Source organism: Gorilla gorilla, chromosome 14, assembly GCF_029281585.2.
Source record: "Gorilla gorilla gorilla isolate KB3781 chromosome 14, NHGRI_mGorGor1-v2.1_pri, whole genome shotgun sequence".
NCBI lineage: Eukaryota > Metazoa > Chordata > Mammalia > Primates > Hominidae > Gorilla > Gorilla gorilla.
Genome location: NC_073238.2, coordinates 63,545,929 through 63,573,879, shown reverse-complemented (window position 1 = coordinate 63,573,879; position 27,951 = coordinate 63,545,929). Strand labels below are relative to the sequence as shown.

The 27,951-nt window shown below is 36.6% G+C and overlaps 1 protein-coding gene across 3 annotated transcripts in view; it reads right to left on the bottom strand.

Moving 5' to 3' along the window:
• Window positions 1-27,951, bottom strand: part of FNDC3A (fibronectin type III domain containing 3A) — a 229,773-nt gene that overhangs the window by 49,277 nt on the left and 152,545 nt on the right. For all 3 annotated transcript variants that reach the window (XM_019039750.4, XM_055359836.2, XM_004054510.5), the window contains 4 exons: window positions 23,936-24,173; window positions 18,741-19,010; window positions 16,538-16,596; window positions 9,097-9,254 (listed from right to left, as the gene is read on the bottom strand). In XM_019039750.4, coding sequence (XP_018895295.1) covers window positions 9,097-9,254; window positions 16,538-16,596; window positions 18,741-19,010; window positions 23,936-24,173 — 725 coding nt within the window. The remainder of the gene's footprint in view (window positions 1-9,096; window positions 9,255-16,537; window positions 16,597-18,740; window positions 19,011-23,935; window positions 24,174-27,951) is intronic.

Genomic DNA, 27,951 nt, shown 5'->3' with positions numbered 1-27,951 from the left:
AGCACCACATCAGACTTATTCCAAAACTGACCACATAGTTGGAAGTAAAGCACTCCTCAGCAAATGAAAAAGAACATAAATTATAACAAACTGTCTCTCAGACCACAGTGCAATCAAATTAGAACTCAGAATTAAGAAACTCACTCAAAACCGCATAACTACATGGAAACTGAACAACCTCTTCCTGAATGACTACTGGGTACATAACGAAATGAAGACAGAAATAAAGATGTTTTTTGAAACCAATGAGAACAAAGACACAACGTACCAGATTCTCTGGGACACATTCAAGGCAGTGTGTAGAGGGAAATTTATAGCACTAAATGCCCACAAGAGAAAGTAGGAAAGATCTAAAATCGACACCCTAACATCACAATTAAAAGAACTAGAGAAGCAAGAGCAAACACATTCAAAAGCCAGCAGAAAACAAGAAATAACTAAGATCAGAGCAGAACTGAAGGAGATAGAGACACAAAAAAACCCTTCAAAAAATTAATGAATCCAGGAGCTGGTTTTTTGAAAAGATCAACAAAATTGATAGACTGCTAGCAAGACTAATAAAGAAGAAAAGAGAGAAGAATCAAATAGATGCAATAAAAAATGATAAAGGGGATATCACCACCGATCCCACAGAAATACAAACTACCATCAGAGAATACTATAAACACCTCTATGCAAATAAACTAGAAAATCTAGAAGAAACAGATAAATTCCTGGACACATACACCCTCCCAAGACTAAACCAGGAAGAAGTCGAATCCCTGAATAGGCCAATAACAGGCTCTGAAGTTGAGGCAATTATTAATAGACTACTAACCAAAAAAAGCCCAGGACCAGATGGATTCATAGCTGAACTCTACCAGGGATACAAAGAGGAGCTGGTACCATTCCTTCTGAAACTATTCCAATCAATAGAAAAAGAGGGAATCCTCCCTAACTCATTTTATGAGGCCAGCATCATCCTGATACCAAAGCCAGGCAGAGACACAACAAAAAAAAGAGAATTTTAGACCAATATCCCTGATGAACATCGATGTGAAAATCCTCAATAAAATACTGGCAAACCAAATCCAGTAGCACATCAAAAAGCTTATCCACCACGATCAAGTTGGCTTCATCCCTGGGATGCAAGGCTTGTTCAATATATGCAAATCAATAAACGTAATCCATCATATAAACACAACCAAAGGCAAAAACCACATGATTATCTCAATAGATGCAGAAAAAGGCCTTTGATAAAATTCAACAGCCCTTCATGCTAAAAACTCTGAATAAACTAGGTATTGATGGGACGTCTCTCAAAATAATAAGAGCTATTTGACAAACCCACAGCCAGTATCATACTGAATGGGCAAAAACTGGAAGCATTCCATTTGAAAACGGGCACAAGACAGGGATGCCCTCTCTCTCCACCCCTATTCAACATAGTGTTGGAAGTTCTGGCCAGGGCAATCAGGCAGGAGAAAGAAATAAATGGTATTCAGTTAGGAAAACAGGAAGTCAAATTGTCCCTGTCTGCAGATGACATGATTGTATATTTAGAAAACCCCATGGTCTCAGCCCGAAACCTCCTTAAGCTGATAAGCAACTTCAGCAAAGTCTCAGGATACAACATCAATGTGCAAAAATCACAAGCATTCCTATACACCAATAACAGACAAACAGAGCCAAATCATGAGTGAACTCCCATTCACAATTGCTTCAAAGAGAATAAAATACCTAGGAATCCAACTTACAAGGGATGTGAAGGACCTCTTCAAAGAGAACTACAAACCATTGCTCAACGAAATAAAAGAGGACACAAACAAATGGAAGAACATTCCATGCTCATGGATAGGAAGAATCAATATCGTGAAAATAGCCATACTGCCCAAGGTAATTTATAGATTCAATGTCATCCCCATCAAGCTACCATTGACTTTCTTCACAGAATTGGAAAAAACTACTTTAAAGTTCATATGGAACCAAAAAAGAGCCCACATTGTCAAGACAATCCTAAGCCAAAAGAACAAAGCTGGAGGCATCACACTACCTGACTTCAAACTATACTACAAGGCTACAGTAACTAAAACAGCATGGTACTGGTAAGAAAACAGAGATGTAGACCAATGGAACAGAATAGAGCCCTCAGAAATAATACCACATATCTACAACCATCTGATCTTTGACAAACCTGACAAAAACAAGAAATGGGGAAAGGATTCCCTATTTAATAAATGGTGCTGGGGAAACTGGCTAGCCATATGTAGAAAGCTGAAACTGGATCCCTTCCTTACACCTTATACAAAAATTAATTCAAGATGGATTAAAGGCTTAAATGTTAGACCTAAAACCATAAAAACCCTAGAAGAAAAACCTAGGCAATACCATTCAGGACACAGGCATAGGCAAGGACTTCATGACTAAAACACCGAAAGCAATGGCAACAAAAGCCAAAATAGACAAATGGGATCCAATTAAACTAAAGAGCTTCTGCACAGCAAAATAAACTACCATCAGAATGAACAGGCAACCTACAGAATGGGAGAAAATTTTTGCAATCTACCCATCTGATAAAGGGCTAATATCCAGAATCTACAAAGAACTTAAACAAATTTATAAGAAAAAAATCAACCCCATGAAAAAGTGGGCGAAGGATATGAAGACACTTCTCAAAAGAAGACATTCATGCAGCCAACAGGCACATGAAAAAATGCTCATCATCACTGGTCATCAGAGAAATGCAAATCAAAACCACAATGAGATCCCATCTCACACCAGTTAGAATGGTGATCATTAAAAAGTCAGGAAACAACAGGTGCTGGAGAGGATATGGAGTTACAGGAATGCTTTTACACTGCTGGTGGTAGTGTAAACTAGCTCAACCATTGTGGAAGACAGTGTGGTGATTCTTCAAGGATCTAGAACTAGAAATACCATTTCACCCAGCAAGCCCAATACTGGGTATATACACAAAGGATTATTAATCATGCTACTATAAAGACACATGCACACATGTTTATTGTGGCACTATTCACAATAGCAAAGACTTGTAATCAACCCAAATGTCTACCAATGATAGACTGGATTAAGAAAATGTGGCACATATACACAATGGAATACTATGCAGCCATAAAAAAGGATGAGTTCATGTCCTTTGTAGGGACATGGATGAGGCTGGAAACCATAATTCTGAGCAAACTATCGCAAGGACAGAAAACCAAACACTGCATGTTCTCACTCATAGGTGGAAATTGAACAATGATAACACTTGGACACAGGGCCGGGAACATCACACACTGGGGCCTGTCATGGCAGGTTGGGGGGATGGGGGAGGGATGGCATTAAGTGAAATACCTATTGTAAATGACAAGTTAATGGGTGCAGCACACCAACACGGCACATGTATACCTATGTAACAAACCTGTACGGTGTGCACATGTACCCTAGAACTTAAAAGTATAATAATAATAATAAAAAAAAAAACAAAAAGAAACAAAAAACTTTCTACTTAAAAGACACAAACTCACTGAATGAATTAAAAAATGTGACCCAATTATATGCTGTCTACAAGAAACTCATCTCACCTGTAAAGATACATATAGACTGAAAGTAAAGGGATGGAAAACGATAATCCATGCAAACAGAAACCAAAAGTGAGCAGGAGTAGCTACACTCAGATAAAACAGACTTTATGTCAAAAACAGTAAAAAGAGACAAAATCATTATATAATGATAAAGGGATCAATTCAGCAAGAGGATATAACAATTCTAAACATATATGTACCCAACACTGGAGCACCCAGAAATATAAAGCAATTATTGCTAGATTTAAAGGGAGAGACAGACTCCAATAAAATAATAGTTGGGGACTTCAACCCCCCACTCTCAGCATTAGACAGATCATCTAGACAGAAAATTAACAAAGAAACATTGTATTTAAATGGCACATCAGACCAAATGGACATAACCGACCTTTGTGAATACATTTCATTCAACAGCTACAGAAAACACATTCTTCTTTACAACACATGAAACATTCTTTAGGGTAGACCATATGTCAGTACACAATACAGGTCTCAACAATTTTTTTTTTTTTTTTGAGACGGAGTCTTGCTCTGTTGCCAGGATGGAGTGCAGTGGTGCCATCTTGGCTCACTGCAACCTCTGTCTCCCAGGTTCAAGCGATTCCCCTGCCTCAGCCTCCTGAGTAGCTGGGACTACAGGCGTGTGCCACCACACCCGGCTAATTTTTTGTATTTTAGTAGAGACGGGATTTCACCATGTTGGCCAGGATGGTCTTGATCTCTTGCCATCGTGATCTGCCCACCTCGGCTTCCCAAAGTGCTGGGATTAGAGGTGTAAGCCACCGCGCCTGGCCTCAAGAAATTTTAAAACACTGAAATTATATCATATATTTTCTAATAACTTAATAGAATAAAACTAGAAATCAATAACAAGAGCAACTCTGGAAACTGTGCAACTACCTGGAAACTAAACAACATGCTCCTGAATGACCACTGGTAGAGGGACAAGCTAAGGAAGAAATAAAAAAAAAATTCTTGAAGCAAATTAAAATGGAAACACAAAATATTAAAACCTATGGGATACAGCAAAAGCAGTGCCAAGAGGGAAGTTTATAGCAATAAATGTCTACATAAAAAAGCTTAAAGAGTCTAAATAAACAATCTAGCAATGCACATCTCAAGAACTACAAAAGCAAGAACAAACCAAATCCAAAATTAGTGGAAGAAATAATAAAGATCAGAGCAGACAGCCAGGTGCAGTAGTGCAGATCAGAGCAGACAGCCAGGTGCAGTGGTGCACACCTATAGTCCCAGGTACTTGGGAGGCTGACGTGGGAGGATCACTTGAGCCCAGGAGTTTGAGTCCAGCTTAGGCAACATCGCAAGGTGCCATCTCTAAAACAAATAACAAATCAGAACAGAACTAAACCACCACCTAGACTAATCAAGAGAAGAAGAAAGGGGACCCAAATAAAATCAGAAGTGGAAAAGGAGACACTACAACTGATAACACAGTTACAATCATCAGAGACTATTATGGACAACCTACAGCAACAAACTGAAATATCTGAGGAAGTGGACAAATTCCTAGATACATAATACCTACCAAGATTCAATCAGCGAGAAACAGAAAATATGAACCAACCAATAACGAGTAATGAGATTGAATCAGTAATAAAGAGTCTTCAAACAAAGAAAAGTCCAGGACCAATGGCTTCACTGACAAATTCTACCAAACTTTTAAGGAACACCAATTCTCCTCAAACTATTCCAAAAACATTGAAGAGGAGAGAATTCTCTCTAACTCATTCTACAAGGACAGCATCACTCTGGTACCAAAACCAGATAAGGACACAACAAAAAAAGAAAAGTACAGACTAATCCCTGATACACGGACACGAAATCCTCATCAAAACACTAGCAAACTGAATTCAACAGCACATTATAAAGACAATACACCATGATCAAGTGGGATTTATACCAGGGATGCAAGGATGGCTCAACATACACAAATCAATAATGTGATACACCACATCAACATAATGAAGGACAAAAATTATATGATCATCTCAATAGATGTAGAAAAATTTTGATAAAATTCAGCATCCCTTCATAAAATCTTTCAACAAACTAGGCACTAAAGGGACACACCTCAACATAATAAAGACCACATATGACAGACCCATGGCTAACATCATACAGAAAGGGGAAAGTCTAAAAACCTTTCCTCTAAGAACTTGAACAAGACAAGGATGCCTACTCTCACCACTCCAATATGGTACTGGAAGTCCTAGCCAGAGCAACCAGCCAAGAGAAAGAAATAAAAGGTATTCAGTTAAAAAAAAAAAAAACACAAAGTCAAATTGTTCCTCTTTGTAGATGACACGATCTTACATGTAGAAAAATCTGAAGACTCCACCAGAAAACTCTTGGATCTGATAAATAAATTCAGTAAGTTGCAGGATATAAAATCAAAATACAAAAATCAGCATCATTTCTATACACTAATAATAAACTAGCTGAGAAAGAAGCCCAAAAGGCAATCACGTTTACAATAGCTAAAAAAGAAAAAAAACCCTAAGAATAAATCTAATATAACAGGTGGAAAGATCTCTACAAGATGAAACTATAAAACACTGATGAAAGAAATTGAAGAGAACACAAACAAATGAAAAGACATCCATTGCTCATGTAATCGAAAAATTAATACCATTAAAATGAACATACTGTCCAAAGCAATTTATATTCAATGGAATCCCTATCAAAATACCAATGTCATTTCTCACGGAAATATAAAAAGTGATCCAAAAATGTCTACGGAACCAAAAAATAGCCTGAATAGCCAACGCAATCCTAAGTAAAAAGAACAAAGCTGGAGGCATCACACTACCTGACTTCAAAATATACTGCAAGACTACAGTAATCAAAACAGCATGGCATTGGTATAAAAATAGACACAAGAACTAAGGAATACAATAGAGAAGCCAGAAATAAATTTATAGCCAAATGACTTTTTAACAATGGTGCCAAGAACATACACTGGGGAAAGGATACCCTTCTCAATAAATGCTGCTAGGAAAATTGGATATCCACCTGCAGAAGAATGAAACTGGACTGTATCTCTCATCTTACATAAAAATAAACTCAAGAAGGCTTACAGACTTAAATGTTTAAGACCTGAAACTATGAAATCCTGGAAGAAAATATAGAAGAAACACTTCAGGACACTGGTTTAAGCAAAGATTTTATGCTAAGACCCCCAAAGCACAGGCAACAACAACAAAAAGAAAAATAGAGAAATAAACTAAAACTTTTGCACAGCAGAGGAAACAACCAACACAGTGAAGACACAACCCTCAGAAAGGGAGAGAGTATTTGCAAACTATTCATCTAACAAAAGACTAATATCCAGAATATACAAGGAATTCAACTCAACAGGAAAAACACAAATAATCCCATTAAAAGTGGACAAAGGACATGAACAGACATTTCTCCAAAGACATACAAATGGCCAACAGGTATATGAAAAAATGCTCTACATCATTAGTCAGGGAAATCCAAATCAAAATTACAATGAGATCATTTTACCCTAGTTAGAATGGCTACTATTACAAAGACAAAAAAATAACAGATGCTGGTGAGGATGCAGAGAAAAAAAGCCCTTATACACTGTTGGTGGAATGTTAATTAGTACAACCAATATGGATACAAGTGTGGAGATTTCTCAAAAAATTAAAAATAGAAATATCATACAAATGAGCAATCCCACTACTGGGTATTTTTCCAAATAGGGGAAAAATCAATATATTGAAGAGATGTGCTTTTCCCGCATTTACTGCAGCACTATTGACAAGAGCAAAAATATAGATCAACCTAAGTGTCCATCAATGGATGAATGGATAAAGAAGATGTGGTATATATACACAACAGAATATTATTTGGGTATGTAGCCGCAAACCAGCCTATTCTCTACTTTTTTTTTTTTTTTTAAACTTAAAATCACGATTCCCTATTTCATTTCCTTCCACCAAGTCTCTCTCCTCTCTACTTTATGGACTTCTTTCCATTCCCCACCCCTTACCTCCCAGCTACTCTATTTCTCAAATCAAGGCCAGTAAATATGATGAAAAATAAATATGTTTCAAGGATGAAAGTACATTTTAATGAACTGGGCAGTTGCAGTAGCATCCTTAAGAGACCTTAATTCCTGTAGGATATGGGAGATGACTAATGCCCCCCTCGTGCTCCCTGGTCAGGCTGCGAATGGAAATAAAGCATTCCTCTTAGTAAGCAGCCATATCTAACTAGAAAACAGTCATTAACATAGTAAGAAACCTTTATGTTGATAGTCCTTTATCCCCTACTTACCCCTTAGGTTTACTTGTCTCTCTTAAGAAAAATGAATAGAACACAAGGAAATCTCAATAGAGAGGAAACAGGAAATTTTTATAACCTTATGTGACTAGATGAGAGGCACCGGAGCAGTTTCACTTTCCTTTCTTCTCCTTGCCAGCTATGTTTTGAAAAAAGATAGCAACGAGGCTGATGGAGCCAGTGTTCTGTGCTAATTGTGATCATTCAAATGATTAACCATCACCTTTACAGTCTTCTTGGTGCTTAAATAATAACTAACCATCATTACCCTTTTTTATTAGAATAATCAACTTTTATATGAATATGGACAGAAAAATAATTTATTTCAAAACTGTCAATCATAAATGTCACAACTTTAGCTACTGAATCTTTCTAAGGCTTCGTGGTGCGTAATATACTTTTATTTTTTTTCTTGAGATGGAGTCTCACTCTGTCACTCAGGCTGGAGTGCAATGACGCGATGTTGGCTCACTGCAACTGCCACCTCCCAGGTTCAAGCGATTCTCCTGCCTCAGCGTCCTAAGTAGCTGGGACTACAGGCATGTGCCACCACCCCTGGCTAATTTTTATATTTTTAGTAAAGACGGGGTTTCACCGTGTTGGCCAGGCTGGTCTCGAACTCCTGAACTCAGGTGATCCACCCGCCTCAGCCTCCCAAAGTGCTGGGATTACAGGCGTGAGCCACCGTGCCTGGCTGTGTGTAATATACTTTTAAACCAAGGAAAGAAATAAGTAAGTTTTCAAAATATGACTATAAACATACTAACATGCAAATAAATAACACTGCTACTAAATTCATTTTACAACAGGACATGAGCTTGTATATGTAAGAATTAAATCCAGTCCTTAGAGGAGCAATGTCATACTTTATGAGTTTACAATCATGAATTGTCCATTTTTGGTCATGGGTTCTACATACTACAACTTATATTTAATGCATTAAGAATACGTGAATACTGAACCATCTATTAGGGAACCTACTGGGAAAAAAAAAAGCTGAATGTGGCCAATAAAAGTGACTATTCTGAAGGAAGGTAGACAGAAATGTGTACCAAGCTACATCTGGACCATTTACATTGAAATCACTATCATTAGCCAACTTAAAGATTGAGAATAAAAGCGTGAAGAAGGAAAAGTAGAGCAAAATTAGTAATAAGCTCTTTATAATAAACCATTAATTTACACAATGGGAGAAAGCAAAACAACAAATACCTACACATATACACTTTTGTATTTCCCATCTTTTCCAGTACTTGAGATCAGAACTTCATAACCATAGAGCTCTGGTACACTACTTTCATCTGTTTCACCATTAATGAGGCTGGAAGGTGGTGACCAGGTAAGTACTACTGTCCTTGCCTGGATGTCGGAGGCCTGTAAAAATACAACATTTAAAAGTTCTTTAAAACAACTGTAATGTATACAATGAGCAGTGAAATATCTAATGAGGTTTCAAGATTAAATAAAATGTATCTGTTTATATAGATAAAATGGCTCACAAATATAAACCTGCCCATTGCAAATAATTTGTTGTGGGTTCCACAACAAATGAGATGGGTTCCACAAAAGTTTAAAAACCAGGCCATTCAAAACTATTAGCGTAGACACCATACATAGTCAAAAGAAAAAAAAAGGGATTAAAAAGACCATTGTAACATGTTTGAAAGGGTTCATTTCCTCAGCTTAGAAAATGTTTTTACAACAGGAGGATGACAAAAACTCAAGAGAAAAATGAGCAAAGGACATCGACATCCAAAGATATGTAAATATAAATGGACAACATATAAAATGATGTACGTGTGAAACTGCATTCATAAATACATGTAAATTAAAACAGAATCCCAGTTTTCATCTACTGGATAGGGGAAGATTAAAAAGCTAATACTATCTAGTGTTAAAAACTTGGAGAAATGGCACTCTCTAAGTGTGGTAACAGTATATATAAGTTCAATCCTTGTGTATAGCAACTAGTGAATCATTACAAAATGTAAGATGTGTTTACTTTTTGATTCAGAAATTCTACACCCAGGAATTTTTTTTCAGGGTAATATCCTATAAACTTAACATATGTATACAAATATACACACTTAAGAATGTTCATTGCAGCATTATTAATGGCAAAAAACTACAACTATAGGGCACTGACTACCTAAATGATGGTACATAACACAGCCTATGAACACATTATTCTGCAAGTGTTCAAAAAAGAACATGAGGTGGACATACATGTGCTAACATCTGAAGATTTCCTCAATATACAGGTGCTACGTAATAGGAGAAAAAAGTGAAGCTGGAAAGCAGTACATATACTGTGATTGCAGTTGAGTTAGCTTTTATAAAACTGCACAAAAGTGTCTGAAAATGTACTGTACAAATGTACCAATTGTTATCTTTGGGGATTTTGTGTATGTGTGGTGAGACGCAGAGAAAGTTGTGACAGAAAAAAACATGTGGTTTCAATTATGTTTTATATATTTTTATACTACTGGAATAATTTTATGAGTACAAGTTACTTTTGTCAAAGCGAAAAAAATCTAGAGATTAGATAACGTTTACAGATTGGTAAGAAAGGTACCAGATTATATGTAGGCATTTATATAAAAGCTTGCTTTAAAATTATATACGTTTAACAACTACCTTAGCATTTCTAAAACCAAACTAATAACCACTAGGATGACAATTACTCCTATCCTGAATTAAAGTAAAATAAGTAATCTCCATAAAATTGTAACATTCTGTCCTTTTCAAAGTTCTCGAAGTCTGAATAAAAAAAACTATTACTATATTTATTTTGCTTCTGTTAAATCACAGGAAATGTAATACTGTATTCACTCCAATACTGTCTTAAAGTCTTGGTACTGTGTTTCATTTACAATGAACTTAAAAATGATTCTTTGTATGATCCAGTATACAGCTGGCTATTAACCTGAAACTGAGCAGGTTTTTTTTTTTTTTTTTTTTTTTTTTTTGAGACGGAGTCTCGCTGTGTCGCCCAGGCTGGAGTGCAGTGGCGCGATCTCGGCTCACTGCAAGCTCCGCCTCCTGGGTTCACGCCATTCTCCTGCCTCAGCCTCCCGCGTAGCTGGGACTACAGGCGCCCGCCACCACGCCCGGCTAATTTTTTGTATTTTTTTAGTAGAGACGGGGTTTCACTGTGTTAGCCAGGATGGTCTCGATCTCCTGACCTCGTGATCCGCCCGCCTCGGCCTCCCAAAGTGCTGGGATTACAGGCGTGAGCCACCGTGCCCAGCCTTTTTTTCTTTTTTAAAACAAACTGCTACTATACATGTATGTATACCCATAAGTGTCTCTTGATTTTATGGGATGATAATAGTTGTGTCAAACTTTGAGAATGTGAATAGGACTATGAAGGTGGGTCAGTCAAAAGCATTAACTGGCATCTACTTTATTATTATTATTATTATTATTATTATTAGTAGTAGTAGTAGTAGTAGTAGTAGTAGTAGTAGTAGTAGTAGTAGTAAAGATGGGGTCTTGCTATGTTGCCCAGGATGGTCTTGAGCTCCTGGCCTCAAGCCACCCTCCCGCCTCAGCCTCCCAAAGTGTTGGAATTACAGGTGTGAGTCACTATGCCCAGCCTGGCACCTACTTTATGAAGCTTGCTTTATCAGGATCTGTGGGGAGTACAGACAGTAGAGAAAATATTAAATAGGGAAGCACAAGATGTGTCACTAATTTGCCTGGTGATACTAAAGTCTCACCCTCTTAGGGTTCTAGGCCTCATCAACAAAATGAGTGGCTGAGTGAAATGAACTGTTTACCAGAGTTACACAAATAAAGTATTTTTAAAAGTCTTTTATTTGGAAATAAATTTAGGTTTAAAGAAAAGTTGGGAAGATAGTATGGAATCCCTGTCTATCCTTTACCCAGCTTCCCCTAATGTTAACATCCTATATAACCATGCATTTTTGTCAAAACTATTAATATTGGTAAATACTATTAACTAAGCTTTTAACTATACTTTTAACTAAACAGACTTCCAGAATACTATGTTGAATTTAGCAAACATAGTTTTAAAAATAAATTAAAAAAATTTTAAAATGCTAATTTCAACTTAAAAAATATTATTTTTTTATTGAGACTGGGTCTTACTATTGTTGCTTGGGCTGGTTGCGAACTCCTAGGCTCAAGCAATCCTCCTGCCCCAGCCTCCTAAAGTATTGGGATTAGAGGTGTGAGACACTGCACTGGGCCAATTTCAACTTTTTCAATTTCTGCTTTTCCAGAAAATCTTTTAGTACTAACTCATTCTATTAAAAAGATATCTTATGGCTGGGCGCAGGGGCTCATGCCTGTAATCCCAGCACTGTGGGAGGCCAAGGTGGGCAGATCACCTGAGGTTAAGAGTTCAAGACCAGCCTGGCTAACATGGTGGAACCCTAACTCTACTAAAAATACAAAAATTATCTGGACGTGGTGGTGTATGCCTGTAATCCCAGCTACTCAGGAGACTGAGACCCAAGAATCACTTGAACCCGGGAGGCAGAGGTCGCAGCAAGCTGAAATCATGCCACTGCACTCCAGCCCTCCAGCCTGGGTGAAAGAGCAAGACTCTGTCTCAAAAAAAAAAAAAAGATATCTTATTACTTGCACTTATATGTTAAGTCACAGAAAGAGTGACTACATTGGGATAAGATGTGGAAAACTTCGTAAGTGAATTTTGAATTGAATTTTAAAGAACTTGGATGAGATAAAATTTGGTAGAAAGAGGTGGGTAATTAGTACACGAATGAGTATTTATATTCCAAAGCTTATAACTGAAATCTGGTAGTCCAAGGCATGTTCATATGTATTTTTAAAATCTTCTACAAATGCTGTTTTCTGTTGCTGGTTTCAGGTGAATTATAGAGTTGCATAGAAGAAAAAGAGATGGACTCCCACATAGATACCACAAAATTCCTGTGTGAAGACTGAGGTAGTAATTGTGTGTGTATGTGGAGTGGTAGGGGACAGTGGGGAGAGTGGATCCTATAAACTTACAGTGAAATAATAAAGCTTGGAGTACTAATCTAGCATGGGGAGAATGAAAGGTAAAGAAGAAATGTTAGATGATACTGTAACCCAGGAAAACCTGGATGGGTAAGTGTTTACCGATGGAAACAATGAAAGGAAACAGAAACAAAAGAGATCTAACCCAATTCCTTCTTCATTTTAGAGGAATGAAGAACGTGATAAAATAGTATAGACAAGCAGATTAAGAATTTGGTTTTCTAAAGTTGCTAGTGAAACATTCAAACTTGGGTATTCTTTAGCGTGCCTCAGGAGAAACAGTTCTACATGAACAGATTAGTAATTAGGATTGAAAATATAGATTTGGAAGTAATTTGAACTCTATTTGTATGCTAACGTTAGAAGTAAAATTTGCTTTTATATCCATATCACTTGATTCTTACAACTACCACCTAAAGTAGGCAAAATAGGCTTAACTATCCTCATTTTGTGAAAGGAGCATATTCAGAAAGATTAAGTAACTTGTCTGAGGTCACAGAACCATTGACTAGGACCTGAATAATTCAGTTATTTTCCTACTACTCAATGATCCCACTCTGAATCCACTTCTAGGTGGTAGCTGAAAATAGATATGATTGTGTAAAAATCTGTCTAAGAACTGATAAAGATGGTAACAGGAAAAAATGAAAATAGCTCCTTTAGAAAGTGGCTAGATTATGTACAATATATTTTTTGAGGCAGACTGTGATCCTTGTAAGGTAGTCATCAAAACTACCCTTGAGAAAAACTGTCCATTGGGTTAAATTAAGTATATATCTAGGAAGCTAAACTGTTAAAAGAGTTCAAAGCCATATATATTACATGAATTTTGACAAAGACTGTAGAAGAAAGAAATGAGAGTATCTAATTTCTGGATTTCCAGAAATACTAAAGTAGAATAAACATAAATGTTTGATCCTTGTCTAGATAAGGGCATCAGGAGGTGAAAGAATAATTCTGAAGATAACTCAAAGGCTGAGCCTAAGGAAACTTGGAGTTAGATAGTACTTCTAGTAACCACAAAAAGGTAAAAGGAAGGGGTAATAATTCTGAAAGCAAAAAGGTAATGAGTAAAAGGCATGACACATTTAATTTTAAGCATTACTGAAATAAAAGGAAATGAAATCCACTGAAATAAATGTCAGTAGATTTTCATAGAAATGAGACTGAGAACAATTTCAAAGAAGAACAAATGAAAAGACAACACTTTCAATATAGTTAATTATTTAATGCATGTGAGGGTATACAATACCATTATTCTCCATTTTCTGAAAGAAGAAACATTCACAAAGGTCAAGTGACTTGTCATGGGTCACTCAACTCCTAAGTACACAGTTGAGACTATGAGACTTGTGCATGTACCACATTCTCCCCTACACACTGCACTCTGGTCACATGAGTGAGCTTTTCTCTGCTTTCCTTTTTTTTTTGTTGTTCCTCAAATGTGCCATGTCCAGTGCTTTTCAAATGCTGCTCAGTTTGCAATACTGTTCCCACACTTTCCACCCCTGTCCTCAATGCCCAACCACTACTTTTCCTTCAAATATCAGTACAATAATCCTTCCTTAGGAAAACTTCCCTGATTCCTTGTCAAGGTTTAGTCCTCCTATTACACACTCTGACTGCTCTCTATCTTTTTGTCCTGGCACTTCACGGTTACAATTTAACATTCATTGTGTGATGCTTAGTTTACTGAACTAAGCCTTGTGGCAGAGCCCGTGTCTATCCTTTGCTTTCCATTCTATCTCCAGCTTTAGCACAACATCTGTCACTTTGTAAGCGGTCAAATATTTATGGAATGAAAAAGTGAATGAACACATTTAATTTAGTGCTCTAAATGAACTAGAGCATGCAAAAACAACCACACACACAAAAACAAGCAAGCAAAAACCCTGACCTGTGCTTTGTAGCTCACAATTAATTTAATCAAAGAGGAATCGGCATTCAAACTATAAACTAAAACAAAGCAAATAAAACCATCAGCATTACTTTATGATACAGGGCTCACTATCTTATTAAATTACACGTTCTTCCTAATGTTGAGTAAGAAAGTCTTTGAATTGGCTTTAAGATTTACTTTTTCTGTCTGTAAATTATATATATATTTATTTATTTTATGAGACAGGTTCTTGCTCTGTCACCCACGCTGGAGTGAAAAGGCACAATCTTAGTTCACTGCAGCATTGAACTCCTAGGCTCAAGGGATCCTCCCACCTCAGCATCCCAAGTATCTGGGACTACAGGTGTGTGCCCCCTTGTCTGTAGTATCTGTATTTGTTTTTTGTAGAGACAAGGTCTCAATATATTACTCAGGCTGGTCTCAAACTCCTGGCCTCAAGTGATCTTCTTGTCTTGGTTTTCCAAAGGACTGGGAAAGTGTGAGCCACTGCACTTGGCCTGAAAATTATACTTTTAATATATACTACAACAAGTAAATGCTACTAGCATTAGCTATTAAATCACTCAAACATCAATCTTATTAAGGCTACTAAATTCTTTTTCTAGTAAACCTAGTGATATACACTCGGGGTCTTGGAAGGATACTGCCTGAATTTCAGTCATAGCTCTACTACTACTAATTGAAACTCACTGTTGCTTCAGTTTCCTCATTTGTAAAACAGGGAAAGTAGTACATATATGGTTGTCACAGGTATTAAATAATGCACATGTGCATTCCAAGCACTCTGAACAGAGACTGATGCTAATCAATTTGTGTTAACCATTACTATGAAATAATTGTGTAAATTTACATTTATTTACACATATATGCTCTATTCTCAAGAGAAAACAGATTAGAATAAAGAAAGCTAGAGCAACCAAATCTATTATTTGGGAGTTGTCAGAAAAAGTAGGACCATATTAGTCTATTAGATGAGGAACTGGCTTACTCAAACATCCTAAAACATGGCAAGATAAGCTTAAAAAGCCTTTATGGAGATGGTACTAAGAATAATAACTTTTCTAATCTGTTTTCTTAGAAAAACAAAGTATTTTTGGGGCAACTTAGTATAAAACATTTTACCATGGATGTTTCTGAGAGTTGGGAAAGAGTAGTTTGTTTTATGAACCAAAAAATATTCTTATCAATCTTAAATTGCCTTATTCTGGCTGAAAAAGTCCTATGGTCTACTTCTTCCCCCACATCTTTCTCCCCTTCACTATACTCCAGTGATACTGGTTCTTTCCCTCTGTCCAACTCCCCATGCTTACTTACACCTGTTCTCCCTCTCCCATTCCTTCCACTTTTGCACTTTTTCTCACTTGTCAGAGAAAGCTTCCCTGATTGCTCTATTTAACCTAACAACCTCTCCTATTAATCTCATCATATCATTCCTATTTCTATAATAGCAATCTTTACTATCACAAAGAATTCTGTTTGTGCATTTGTTTTTTATTTATTGGCATACAGTAAGGGATCAATAAATATTTGATGAATGAATGACAAAACTATGTAGCTCTTCAAAGAATCAGGTAATGACATAGAAAGATAGCTAAGGCATACCATAGTGAGTGAAAAAGCTTGTCACAGAATACAGTATGATCCTATTTTCATAAAAAGTTAAAACAAAAAAACTACATTTTGATGGATGAACATCTTATGCTAATATATTAAATATAAACATCAATAAAATACATAAGATACTTACCACTGGTTTGACAATGTTGGAAAGAAGTGCTTCAAATGCTTTAGTTTCTTCATCTTTTTCTTAAAAAAATAAAACATTTGAATATTTAAAAAAAAGAACTTAGATACAATCCCTTCTTCTCCCTAAATATGTATTCTGAAACTAGGCTGGTATTTGAGACTTTTATTTTCTAGTTTTTATTCCTTTGTTCATACTCAGCAGTTTGTGGCCCTTCAGCATTTATCTACTTTAGTTTTTATTTCTATCTTAACTGTGACTACTAGTTATAACACCACTACATACAGATATATCTATATATATATTTAGACATAGCTATATCTATCTGAACCAAGTTTTTCTTATAATCAAGTATATTTTTATTCATGGTTGTAAGAATATTCTCTCTGGAAAGTTCTCATTTGTCAATCTCATACCTCTTAATAAAGTTAACTATTTTTTCATGACATGCCTTAGTTATGGTTTCCCAAATTAGAAATATAATTGGCTTGACTGTAACTTATAGCCACCACTGATAGGCAAAAACTTTAACTTAATTCTTCTGAAACATCAGTGCTGAAAACGATGATCAGGAGGTCTCAAATAAATGGGAGAACATTTATGTAAATGTTGTTAATATATAAGTCATGAACAGTTAAGACATTATTTGAAATTTGTTAGTGAGGAATGGAAATTTTAAGGAAAAGGAAGGTAGGAAGAGTTCACATGGCTTACATTTTGATATTTCCCTCAAAGTTGGAAGCATTTTAGTTCCTAGTCATATATTAATTACCTACACTATTTGATAATACAAATCAATTTAGATAAGCATATTCAAGGACCGATAGAGTAGTGGTTATTGGTGCTTGTGAAATGACATGTTGGTATGGTTCATAGTCATTTCTGATGAAACCTTTAGAACCTGACATGGTCTACCATGCATATCTATGTATTTCTACATACGCATATCTACGTCAAACAGATATAGTCAGTATTAAGGAAACCTAAAAGAACATACATATAGAAACTACATTAATCAAAGTAAGCAGTAGTTAGAAGCTTAACATTACAATCAAAAGTACTGGGTACTAACTCCACAACTGTAGGCATATGAAAGACAGGCTGTTAACCCAGCTATATTTTACCTTATAGAGATTGATTCAAGTATATACAAATAATAGTGCTCAAAGTCCATATAGTAGGCTCATGCCTGTAATCTTAGCACACTGGAAGGTCAAGGTGGGTGGACTGCTTGAGCCTAGGAGTTGGAGACGAGCCTGGCCAAGATGGTGAAACCCTGTCTCTACTAAAAATACAAAAAGTAGTTGGGCGTGGTGGCATGCGCCTTTAGTCCCAGCTACTCAGGAGGCTGAGGCACGAGAATCGCTTCAACACAGGAGGCGGAGGTTGCAGTGAGCTGATATTGCGCCACTGCATTCCAGCCTGGGTGACAGAGCGAGACTTGGTCTCAAAAACAAACAAACAAACAAAAAACCAATAAAACAAAGTTCATAGAGTAGAAGTCAGAGGTTAGAGGAAGGATCCAAGAGTAACAAGGAGAGTTTAGGAGAAAAGAACTTTTGAAGAAAGAAATGAAAAATACTCCATCCTAATTACAGAGTATATAGAGAGATTAGTAAATGATATAACTATTTGCTATCAAGGTTTTACTCAAAAAGAAGGTGGGAGAAATAAAAGGTTTTGATAGGTTGGGGACAGTGGCTCAGGCCTATAATTGCAGCACTTTGAGAGGCCAAGATGGGAGGACTGCTTGAGCCCAGGAGTTCGAGACCAGCATGGGCAAAACAGCAAGACCCTGTCTCTACTAAAAATTAAAAAATTAGCTGGGTGTGGTGGTGTATGCCTGTAGTTTCCAGCTGCAGTGATCTATGATCATGCCACTCCAGCCTGAGTGACAAAGCAAGACCCTGTCTCAAAAAAAAAAAGTTTTGATTAAAAACCAGCAGCATAGCCTTATCAAAGGCCCAGAATCAGAAGAAAGGAATCTGGATTGTTATCTGAGTTTTCCTATCAAATAGAAATTTCAGTCAGGAAAGTTTATGATATAGATGAAATTACTAATTGAGGCTTTCCAAACTGTCGAAAGCAGCAGCCTGTAACAGTCTATTTGGACCATGACAAAATGACTGAAAGATTAGAATATACTTTTAGTAGGTTAAATCACGAGTAGCATCAATGAGAACAGTTCAGTACTTCAAACAGTTACCTTCAATTTCTGTATCAACTTGTGTACCACCTTTCCCCTTCCCAGACTTGATTTTTGCTGATCCTGTGTTTATACCACCAGCAATTTGTCCTTTTATAAGTCCATTATGTTCATTAATGGGAGAAGGGCATTTCTGGGGTGATGATGGTGGACTGCTCATTTTATCTTTCTGTGTTCCTTGGCGATCCTTCAATTTTTTCTGCAAACGTTCATATGTTTTACTAGATCGTTCATCTCTAAAGTTGGACCTTCCATGTGTAGAGTGAGCATCTAGGAGGCAATAAAAACAAAATATTAAGAAGATCACTTTCTCCAAATAAGTTTATGCCATGAAAAAAGAACAGAAAATAAATCTATCATATAAAACTTTTATAAAATATTTAAAAGAATTTTGCATAACAAAGCAACCTTTGTGTCTCCGTAAACTATCAGAACCAAGCTTTGTGATTTATTCTAATTATATATATATCTCTCTCAAGTAAATTTACAGAGAGATTTATTTCCTTCTTCTGTTCTCAACTAATTATTAATCTCCATAGAAACAGCTTGGTGGTAACTTATGATTATTGTAGGTGAGGAATGAGACTTGAACTGAGCAGTCCACAGTTCTTTTTCTTTTACTCTTTAGTAACTATTACTTTTCACATCTTTTTGAACCTTAAACACATAAAATAGGTAAAAAGAAAACCACTGCCTGCCTAAATTCCCTTATAACTCAAAAAAGCAATCATCACTGAAAAAAAAGTTAGCCAAAAGAAATGATTTAGACTGTTTAACAATAACAATCTACATATAATGTATCTTCAGATACTATAAACTCAAGGTTGTGATTTAGAAGAATCTACTCATTCTAATAAAAGTCACATAGGAACATAATTAAGTCATTATGCTCAATAAATATTAATTCAATTGTCCCCAGAGTTTTTTAAATTTAAAATTTGTGATGAGAAAAATATTTTTTAAAAGCCTCAGTAAAAAGTTTTAATTTAGCAGTGCCTTAAGAAAATTAGTACAGTATTTTTGAAATGAGTATTATAAGGATATGTACAATAACATTAGAATGAACGTGGACCTCTACCTCACACCATATACAAAAATTAATTCAAATGAATCAATGACCCAAATGTAAGAGATTAAACTATAGAACTCTTAGAAGAAAACACGTCTCTATGACCTTCGATTTGGCAATAGTTTCTTAGACGAGACACCAAAAACACAAGCAATCAAAGAAAAAATTAGATTTCATCAGAATTAAAAACTTTTCTGCACTAAAGGATACCACAAGCAAAGTGAAAAAACGACAAGGGAGGAAATCATATATCTGATAAGGAACTTGTATCCAGAATATATATACTCTTACCTTTCAACAATAAAAAGACAAATATCCCACCCATTTAAAAAATGGGTGAAGAATTCAAATAGACATTTCTCCAAAGAAAATATATGAATGGGGCTGGGCGCAGTGGCTCACGCCTGTAATCCCAGCACTTTGGGAGGCTGAGGCAGGTGGATCACAAGGTCAGGAGTTCAAGACCGGCCTGGCCAAGATGGTGAAACCCCATCTCTACTAAAAATACAGAAAATTAGCCAGGCGTGGTGGTGCGCACCTGTAATCCCAGCTACTCACGAGGCTGAGGCAGGAGAATCATTTGAACCTGGGAGGCAGAGGTTGCAGTGAGCCGAGATCATGCCATTGCACTCCAGCTTGGGCAATAAGAGTGAAACTCCATCTCAAAAAAAAAAAAAAAAAAAAAAGGAAAAGAAAATATACAAATGGCCAATAAGCACATGAAAAGATGATCAACATTAGTAGCATTAGGGAAAAGCAAATCAAAACCATAATGAGAGAGAAATTTATTCAGGATGCCTACAATCAAAAGACAGACAATAGCAAGTTTTGGCAAAGAAACTGGAACCCTCATACATTGCTGGTAGGAATATAAAATGGTGTAGTCACTGTGGAAAAGTAATATAGAATTAACATATAATCCAGCAATTCCACTCTGAGGCACATACCCGGAAGAAATGAAAATATGTCAACACAAAAACTTGTACACAAATGGTCACAGCAGTATTGTTCATAGACAAAAAGTGAAAAAAACCCAAAGGTCCATCAGCTAATGAGTGATAAAACGTATATCAACAGAATGCAATATTATTGCAGCCATAAAAAGGAATGAAGTACTATTATATGTGAGAACATGAACTTTGAAAACATGACATTAAGTGGAAAAAAAACTAGACACAGAAGCCTACATATTGTATGAACATTTTAATGAAATTTTTATATGAAATACTTATATGTATATTTATATGAAGTCTAGAATAGGCAAACCCATACAGACAGAAAGTAGATCATGGGATGTGAAGGAACAGAGAGTTGGGACTGACTGTTAATATGCACAGTTTCTTTTTTGGGATGATAGAAATGTTCTGGAATTAGACAGTGGTAGTTAATACAGTACATACTGAATATAGAAAACATTGAATTGCATATGTTGCACAATACAGTAAATATATTAAAAACCACTGAAGTGTAAAATGAACTGTTACCTAAATTATATCTCGACAAAAAGTTAAGAAAAATAGCAACTGCAATCAATTAGATCAATTAGTACATACTTTAAAATGCTTTATCTATTATTCAAAATAATAAAGCTACCATGGAAGAGAAAAAAGAATATATTATAGTAGAAAGAGAAGGAACTTAATCATTGAATAGATCTGAGAGGGTTAAAATTCTGAGCAATTAACTAGCAGTGTGGCCTTGCAGAAATTACTTAACATTTCTGAGCCTCGGTTTCCTCATTTGAATTTTGCAGAATTTTACTGAAAATTAAGTGAGATAATACTTGTGTGAGCATAGTGCCTAGCAAGGGTCAGGCTCACTAATGGTACTGCTAACAGTGAAATGCTGGATCAGATTCCACTTTGAGAATCCATACGGACTGTGCATGGAAAGGGCATCATGGAGGTATAGCCATTGGTTAGAAAACCAGTACTGTCAATAATTACCATCTAGTGGTAGAATCTCTGGCTTATAACCTCAAGTACAACATGACTCCTCCCTTTTACCACTGGGTAGCTAATTTGTGGATTTGTGCCCTTCACTTTCCTTCACATCAATGTAGATCACATCCATGTATTCTAATGCATATCCCTACAGAATAACAAGGGGTTTTAACAATGCAAAATAGTAATAATTGTAATACTAGCTTTTTCTTATAGTTTTCTCAGATTATAAGAAAAAATTAATATTTTTAAAACTAAGTCATAATTAGCAGTAAACAAAAATAGGATGAGACTAATCTGTAGTATAAACTTTTGGTACACAAAAGTATGTTCCTTGGAGCACAGCATGAACATCTCCTAGGGGCTTGTTAGAAATGCAGAATCTCAAGCATTCAGTACCCAGAGCTACTGAACCAATTTGCATTACTTGGGCAATAGAAATAAGTTTGACAAATACATATGATATGTACAATATATCCACTATTTACAGGCTGTGTTGTGTAATTTCAATTTTGTATTTGAAGTTATTTCTTCTGCAAATGTACTGAGCATAAGTGACAGGCAATGCTAAGTGCAGGGAAACAATAGTGATGAAAATAGATTCAGTTCTTAGGGAGCTGATAGTCAAATAAGGGAGACAGCCATACAAATACACAATGACAAAAAAGAAATTGTGTTAAGTTCTGTGAAAGATACAAACAAAAACAAAGTTCAGTGCTAGAGACTAACAAGGTAAGATCAGGAAGGTCTCTCTGAAAACTGAAATCTAAAGGTTAAAGGAAATTTACAGAAAAAGCAGAGAGAACACCATGTACACAGGGACCGAGGCAAGAAAGAATTTGGAGGTTTTGAAAAACTGAAGAAATAAGGGGACTAAGGGGAAGCAATGGGACAAGGAAGCCAGGGGCCACAGGGCAGAACATTGCAAGAGCAGTTTGCAACCAGAACTAATTTTGGTTCCTAGGGATCATTTGGAAATGTCTGGAGATATTTTTAGATGTCAGAATATTTAAAATGTTGTGTTGGAGTTGTGTGCTACAACTGTGCTACACAATGGCAGTTAGTGGGTAGAGGCCAGGGATGCCTTTAAACATCCTACAATGCAGAGTTTTGTCCTCTACAATGAAGACTTATCCGTCCTAAAACATCAATAGTGGCATGTTTGAGAAACCCTAGTCTAGGGGAAGGGTTTAGGATTTTATTCTATTTGCAATGGGAAATCACTGAAACAGTTTAAACAGAACAGTCTGATTAATATTTGAAAATAACTACTGTGGCTGAGAATTGATTATTGAGGGCAAGAATGGAAACAAAACCAACTGGAAGGCCATTGTTGCAGTTGTCCTGGCAAGAGCTGATGGTGGATGGATTTGAGTAGCAGTGGGGAAGTAGTAAAAAAAATTTCAGAAAATTCTGAAAATAAAACTGATACTAATTGATGTAAGGGTTGGAAAAGGAGAAATCAAATTTGACCATCTGGCTTTCATTTGAGCAAACTAAGTGACTAGTGGACCACCTACTGAGATGAAGGGACGGAAAAAAAGCAAGTCGTGGGGGTCCACATTTGACATTTCTGTTTAGAAATATTCTGAAATGCAAGAGACATCCATGTGAAGTTATCAAGAAGGCAGTCAGGAATAAGTCTGGCACTGTTTAAGGCAGTGTTTAAAGCTATGGGACATAATAAGGTATTATTTTGTGTCTATGTTTGTTAGCCTACATATTTATTAACTTTATTTATTAACTTTCCCCAAATTTATTAACTCCCTGAGGGCAGAGATTATGGCTTATCCTGTTTTTTCAATCCCTCACAGAGCTTAGCAACTTTGTGTAGTGGCATCACAGCCAATAGGATTTAACAATGACGTGGTTATTCCTGGCTGAAAATTTTCTCAGTGCCTAGATTGCAGGCCAGAGGAAAAGACCTCTTGTTTGAATGTGGCACCACTAAGTAGTGCTGCATGATATAAGTTACTTCCCTTCTTTGATTTTTCTGTTTACTTACCTGCCTTGAAGGGTGATCATGAGGATGAAGCACCTAATATAGTACTTGAGTAAAAGAAAAATGCCTGTTACATCATTACCATTTGCTGTTTTTTTAATGTGATATGATAATGGCATCTATTATATCCAAGCGAAGAATATCCAACTCAATAACAGTGGAATACTTTTAGATGTCTTACCTACATCTCCATAGACTTGTGAAGACTGATACTGTGGCATATACTGTGTTGTCATGTCTCCAGCTCCAGTCACGGGTGAGTACATATGACGTGGTGGAGGCGGCATCATAGTTGGGACAGGAATGAAACCAGGTAGAGGAGGATGCGGTGAACGGTGGAGAACTGTGTGACTACCAGGGTGAAACTCTGGTGCCTGAGGGACCACGACAACTCTTCGAACACCATTGTCTTCAATAACCTACAAAATGAACATTAGATTAAAATTTCTTCCATAGAATATAAACAATTCTTTAAAAATGTTAAGAGTAGGGTAGGCACGGTAGCTCATGCCTCTAATCCCAGCACTTTGGGAGGCCGAGGCAGGTGGATCACCTAGGGTCAGGAGTTCGAGAACAGCCTGGACAACATGGCGAAACCCCGTCTCTACTAAAAATACAAAAATTAGCTGGGCATGGTGGCCCATGCCTGTAATCCCAGCTACTTGGGAGGCTGAGGCAGGAGAATTGCTTGAACCTGGGAGGTGGAGGTTGCAGTGAGCCGAGATAGCGCCATTGCACTCTAGCCTGGGCAACAGAGCAAGACTCTGTCTCAAAAATAAAATAAAATAAAAATGTTAGAGTAAGAATTTTTACACCATTAGAAATTTTAAAAATTTGGAGAATCAACATGAAAACAACTTATTAAATATATTGGTACATGTAAATTAGCACTAAACAAAATGAATTAGTTTTTGTTACACAATTCAATATAAATCTTAAAACACTGATTAGACAAGCTAAAGAGTAACCTAATAAGTTATGATACTAGATATTTATCCTATGTGTTATGTGCATTTCCTGATGGAGTAATTTTGGTTTAGACACAAGAGGTTCAGGAATCAATTTCCTTTTCTATATTATGACTAGGAGTAGGGGAAAACAAGTTGTGGAAAGACCAAATAGAAAACAAAACAACTGGATCCAGACTCAATCAGATAATCAATGACATGTTAGAATTTGGATGTAAAATTCTTATGACCATGACCAGGACAATTTTAACAGCTGATCATTTCAAGGGACACAAATACTGAATATTACTCTATTAACTCCTAGCTAGGAAAAATATCTGTGGCTTTGAGGCTTAGAAATTACAAACTAAAAAAAAAAAAAAAAAAGAAAAACCAAAAAACAGGAATTACACCGTGGGGATAAATTTTTTTAAACGATAAGACTTACTCCTCTTTGAACCTTACTAGAGCTGCAAAGACACACAGGAAACCCTAAAAAATTAAAGGACTTTATCTTAAAATTAGAAATCCCTCACTAAAATAAGGCCCTTATTCTTTTAGACTTATATGGTAATTATTAAGTTACAACAAATGGCTAATACCTTCCTCAGGAAACAGAAAATGATCATAATGTTAAGTGCTAATTTAAAGGCAAATCCTGATTTTCAGGAAGGCAAAGTTTTATTATGTTTAAGGATAGCAAATTATTTTATAAATATATGTGCTTGGTAGGTATAGGTATACTAGAAAACACACTTATCTGGGTATAGATAAGCCTAAATTACAAACATTAATTAGATTATTAAACTATCCTTACCTACTAGAGTGTGACATGACTCTTCTAACAGGGGACTAGAAGACCAAATGAATTAACTGTTTTTAATATGCTGGGTCTAGAACCATAATGCCTTGTTTTCAGCAAAATGGATGCCTCAGACCCCTTTCTCCCTATTTAACTCAGTTCTGAATTTAAGTCTCAAGCAAGCATATATGATTGATGGGAACTAAACAATATCTAGAACCCTACCTGAAGGGAATCTGGGAACTGCTGATAGCTTTTTAGCTTCTACCCTACAGGAACAAACACTGGAAGAAGTTTGAAATGGAGTTTAAGTGAGCCAAATCACAGTATCTGTCACAATACTCATTTCACCTTTATCACTCTCCAATTCACAAATCTTAAAAAACGGAGCCATTTCCAAGAGGCTTGTACTTCATATTCATTCAACCTGGTTCCAAACTACCTTCTAAGTTGTATCGTTCTTTTGCAACAAATCCTGAACCATTAACTGCAGTCAGGCTGGTATAATAAAAAACCTGTCTTCACAGTGACTATACATTTCTATACCCTGTACTTTTATTTATGCAATTTTTCTTCTTCACTTTGCTTCCCTTTAATCTATAATAATCTTGTCTATCCTTCCAATTCTAGCTCTAACTTTACCTTCTCCACTCATTTAAAACACTATTTTTCAGCAAAACAAACTGATAATTCAAAGAGGGAAAAACCTCAGAATGATATATTAAATATTTGTGGGGAACCCACACTAACAGGGGCAGACAAACACAACAAGTAAGTTACTTAGCATGTTGCAAGGTGATAAATACTATAGAAAAGGCATAGCAGGTAAGGGCTATTAGAAGTGTTGTGAGAAAGGAGCAGGTTACAGAATAAACACAGGGATCAGAGTAGGCCTTACTGGCAAAGTAAAGCTTAAGCAGAAACTTGAAGGAAGTGGAGGAATTAACTATGTAGAAATCTGGAAGATTTGTTCTAGGAAGAGGGAACAGTTAGAATAAAGCCCCTAAGGTAGAAGTGGGGCTGATTATACCCAAGGAATGAAAGGAAGCTGGTGTGACTGCATGAGTATAAAGAGCAAAGGCAGAAGCAGATGAAGTCAAAGAAATGAAGGGGTGATAGGGTGGTCAGGTCAGGCACCACGACACAGGCTACTATTAAGGAGTTGGAGTTCATCATTTACTGTCAGTGGAATGGGAAATCATCACAAAGTTTTGGGGAGAAGAGTGATAAAATCTAGTGTTTCTGACTCCTAGAGGATATGTGGTAGGGTCTGGAGACATTTATAGTTGTCACAACTCGGGGCAGTGGGGGAGGTGCACTATTAACATCTAGAAAGTAGAGAGGCCAGGAATACTGCTAAATACCCTACAACACAGAGGGCAACAAAAACATCACCCCACCTCAAATGTTTACATTACTATGGTTGAGAATTCCTGATGTAACCTTATATTTGACAGGATTATTCTGGCTGCTGAGTTGAGAAGAGATCGTAGGGAGGCAAAGACAAAAGCAGGGAAACCATTCAGAAATCTAGGCAAGAGATGATCACAGCTAAGACCAGGGAGGCAGCAGTGGAGATGGTGAGAAGTGACCCACATTCTGCATATATTTAAAAGTAGAGGCCAGGTGCAGTGGCTCACGCCTGTAATCCCAGCACTTTGGGATGCCGAGGTGGGTGGATCATGAGGTCAGGAGTTCGAGACCAGCCTGGCCAATATGGTGAAATTCCATCTCTACTAAAAATACAAAAATTAGCTGGGCATGGTGGCACGCACCTGTAGTCCCAGCTGCTCAGGAGGCTGAGGCAAGAGAATCGTTTGAACCCGGGAGGCAGAGGTTGCAGTGAGCCGAGACTGTGCCGCTGCACTTCAGCCTGGGCGACAGAGCAAGACTCCATCTCAAAAAGAAAAAAAAAAAGTAGAGAAACAAGACAAGATTAGCTGATGATTCCATGTGGGAAGTGAGAAAAAGAAGTTAGGGAACAATAGTCTTCCATCAATGTGATGAGGAAGGCTGTGGAGTAGAACAAGTTTTTTTCAGGGGAAGAGATTTGGAGTTTCAAGTTTTGCACTTGTGAGTTTGAAGAGTTTATAAGACAACTTAGTGGAAATGTTGAATAGACTGTTAAGATATACTAGTCTGCAATTCTGGAAAGATTGGGAAAGGATGACCAAGCGAGGTAGAAGGAAAACTAAGACAGTGTATAGAGTCTGGAAGTTTGGTGAAGCATGTCAAGGAGGAAGGATTAACTGTGTCAAATGCTGCTGATAGGTCAAATAAGAGGAAGACTAAGAATCTGACCACTGGATTTAGCAATGTAGACATTACTGTGACCTTGAAGAGGGCAGTTTTGGTATAGTCATAGGGTCAAAGCCCAACTGCAGTGGGTTTAAGTGAGAAAGTAAGGAGAAGAATTAGAGCTAACTGCACAATTTTAAAATGTTCTGC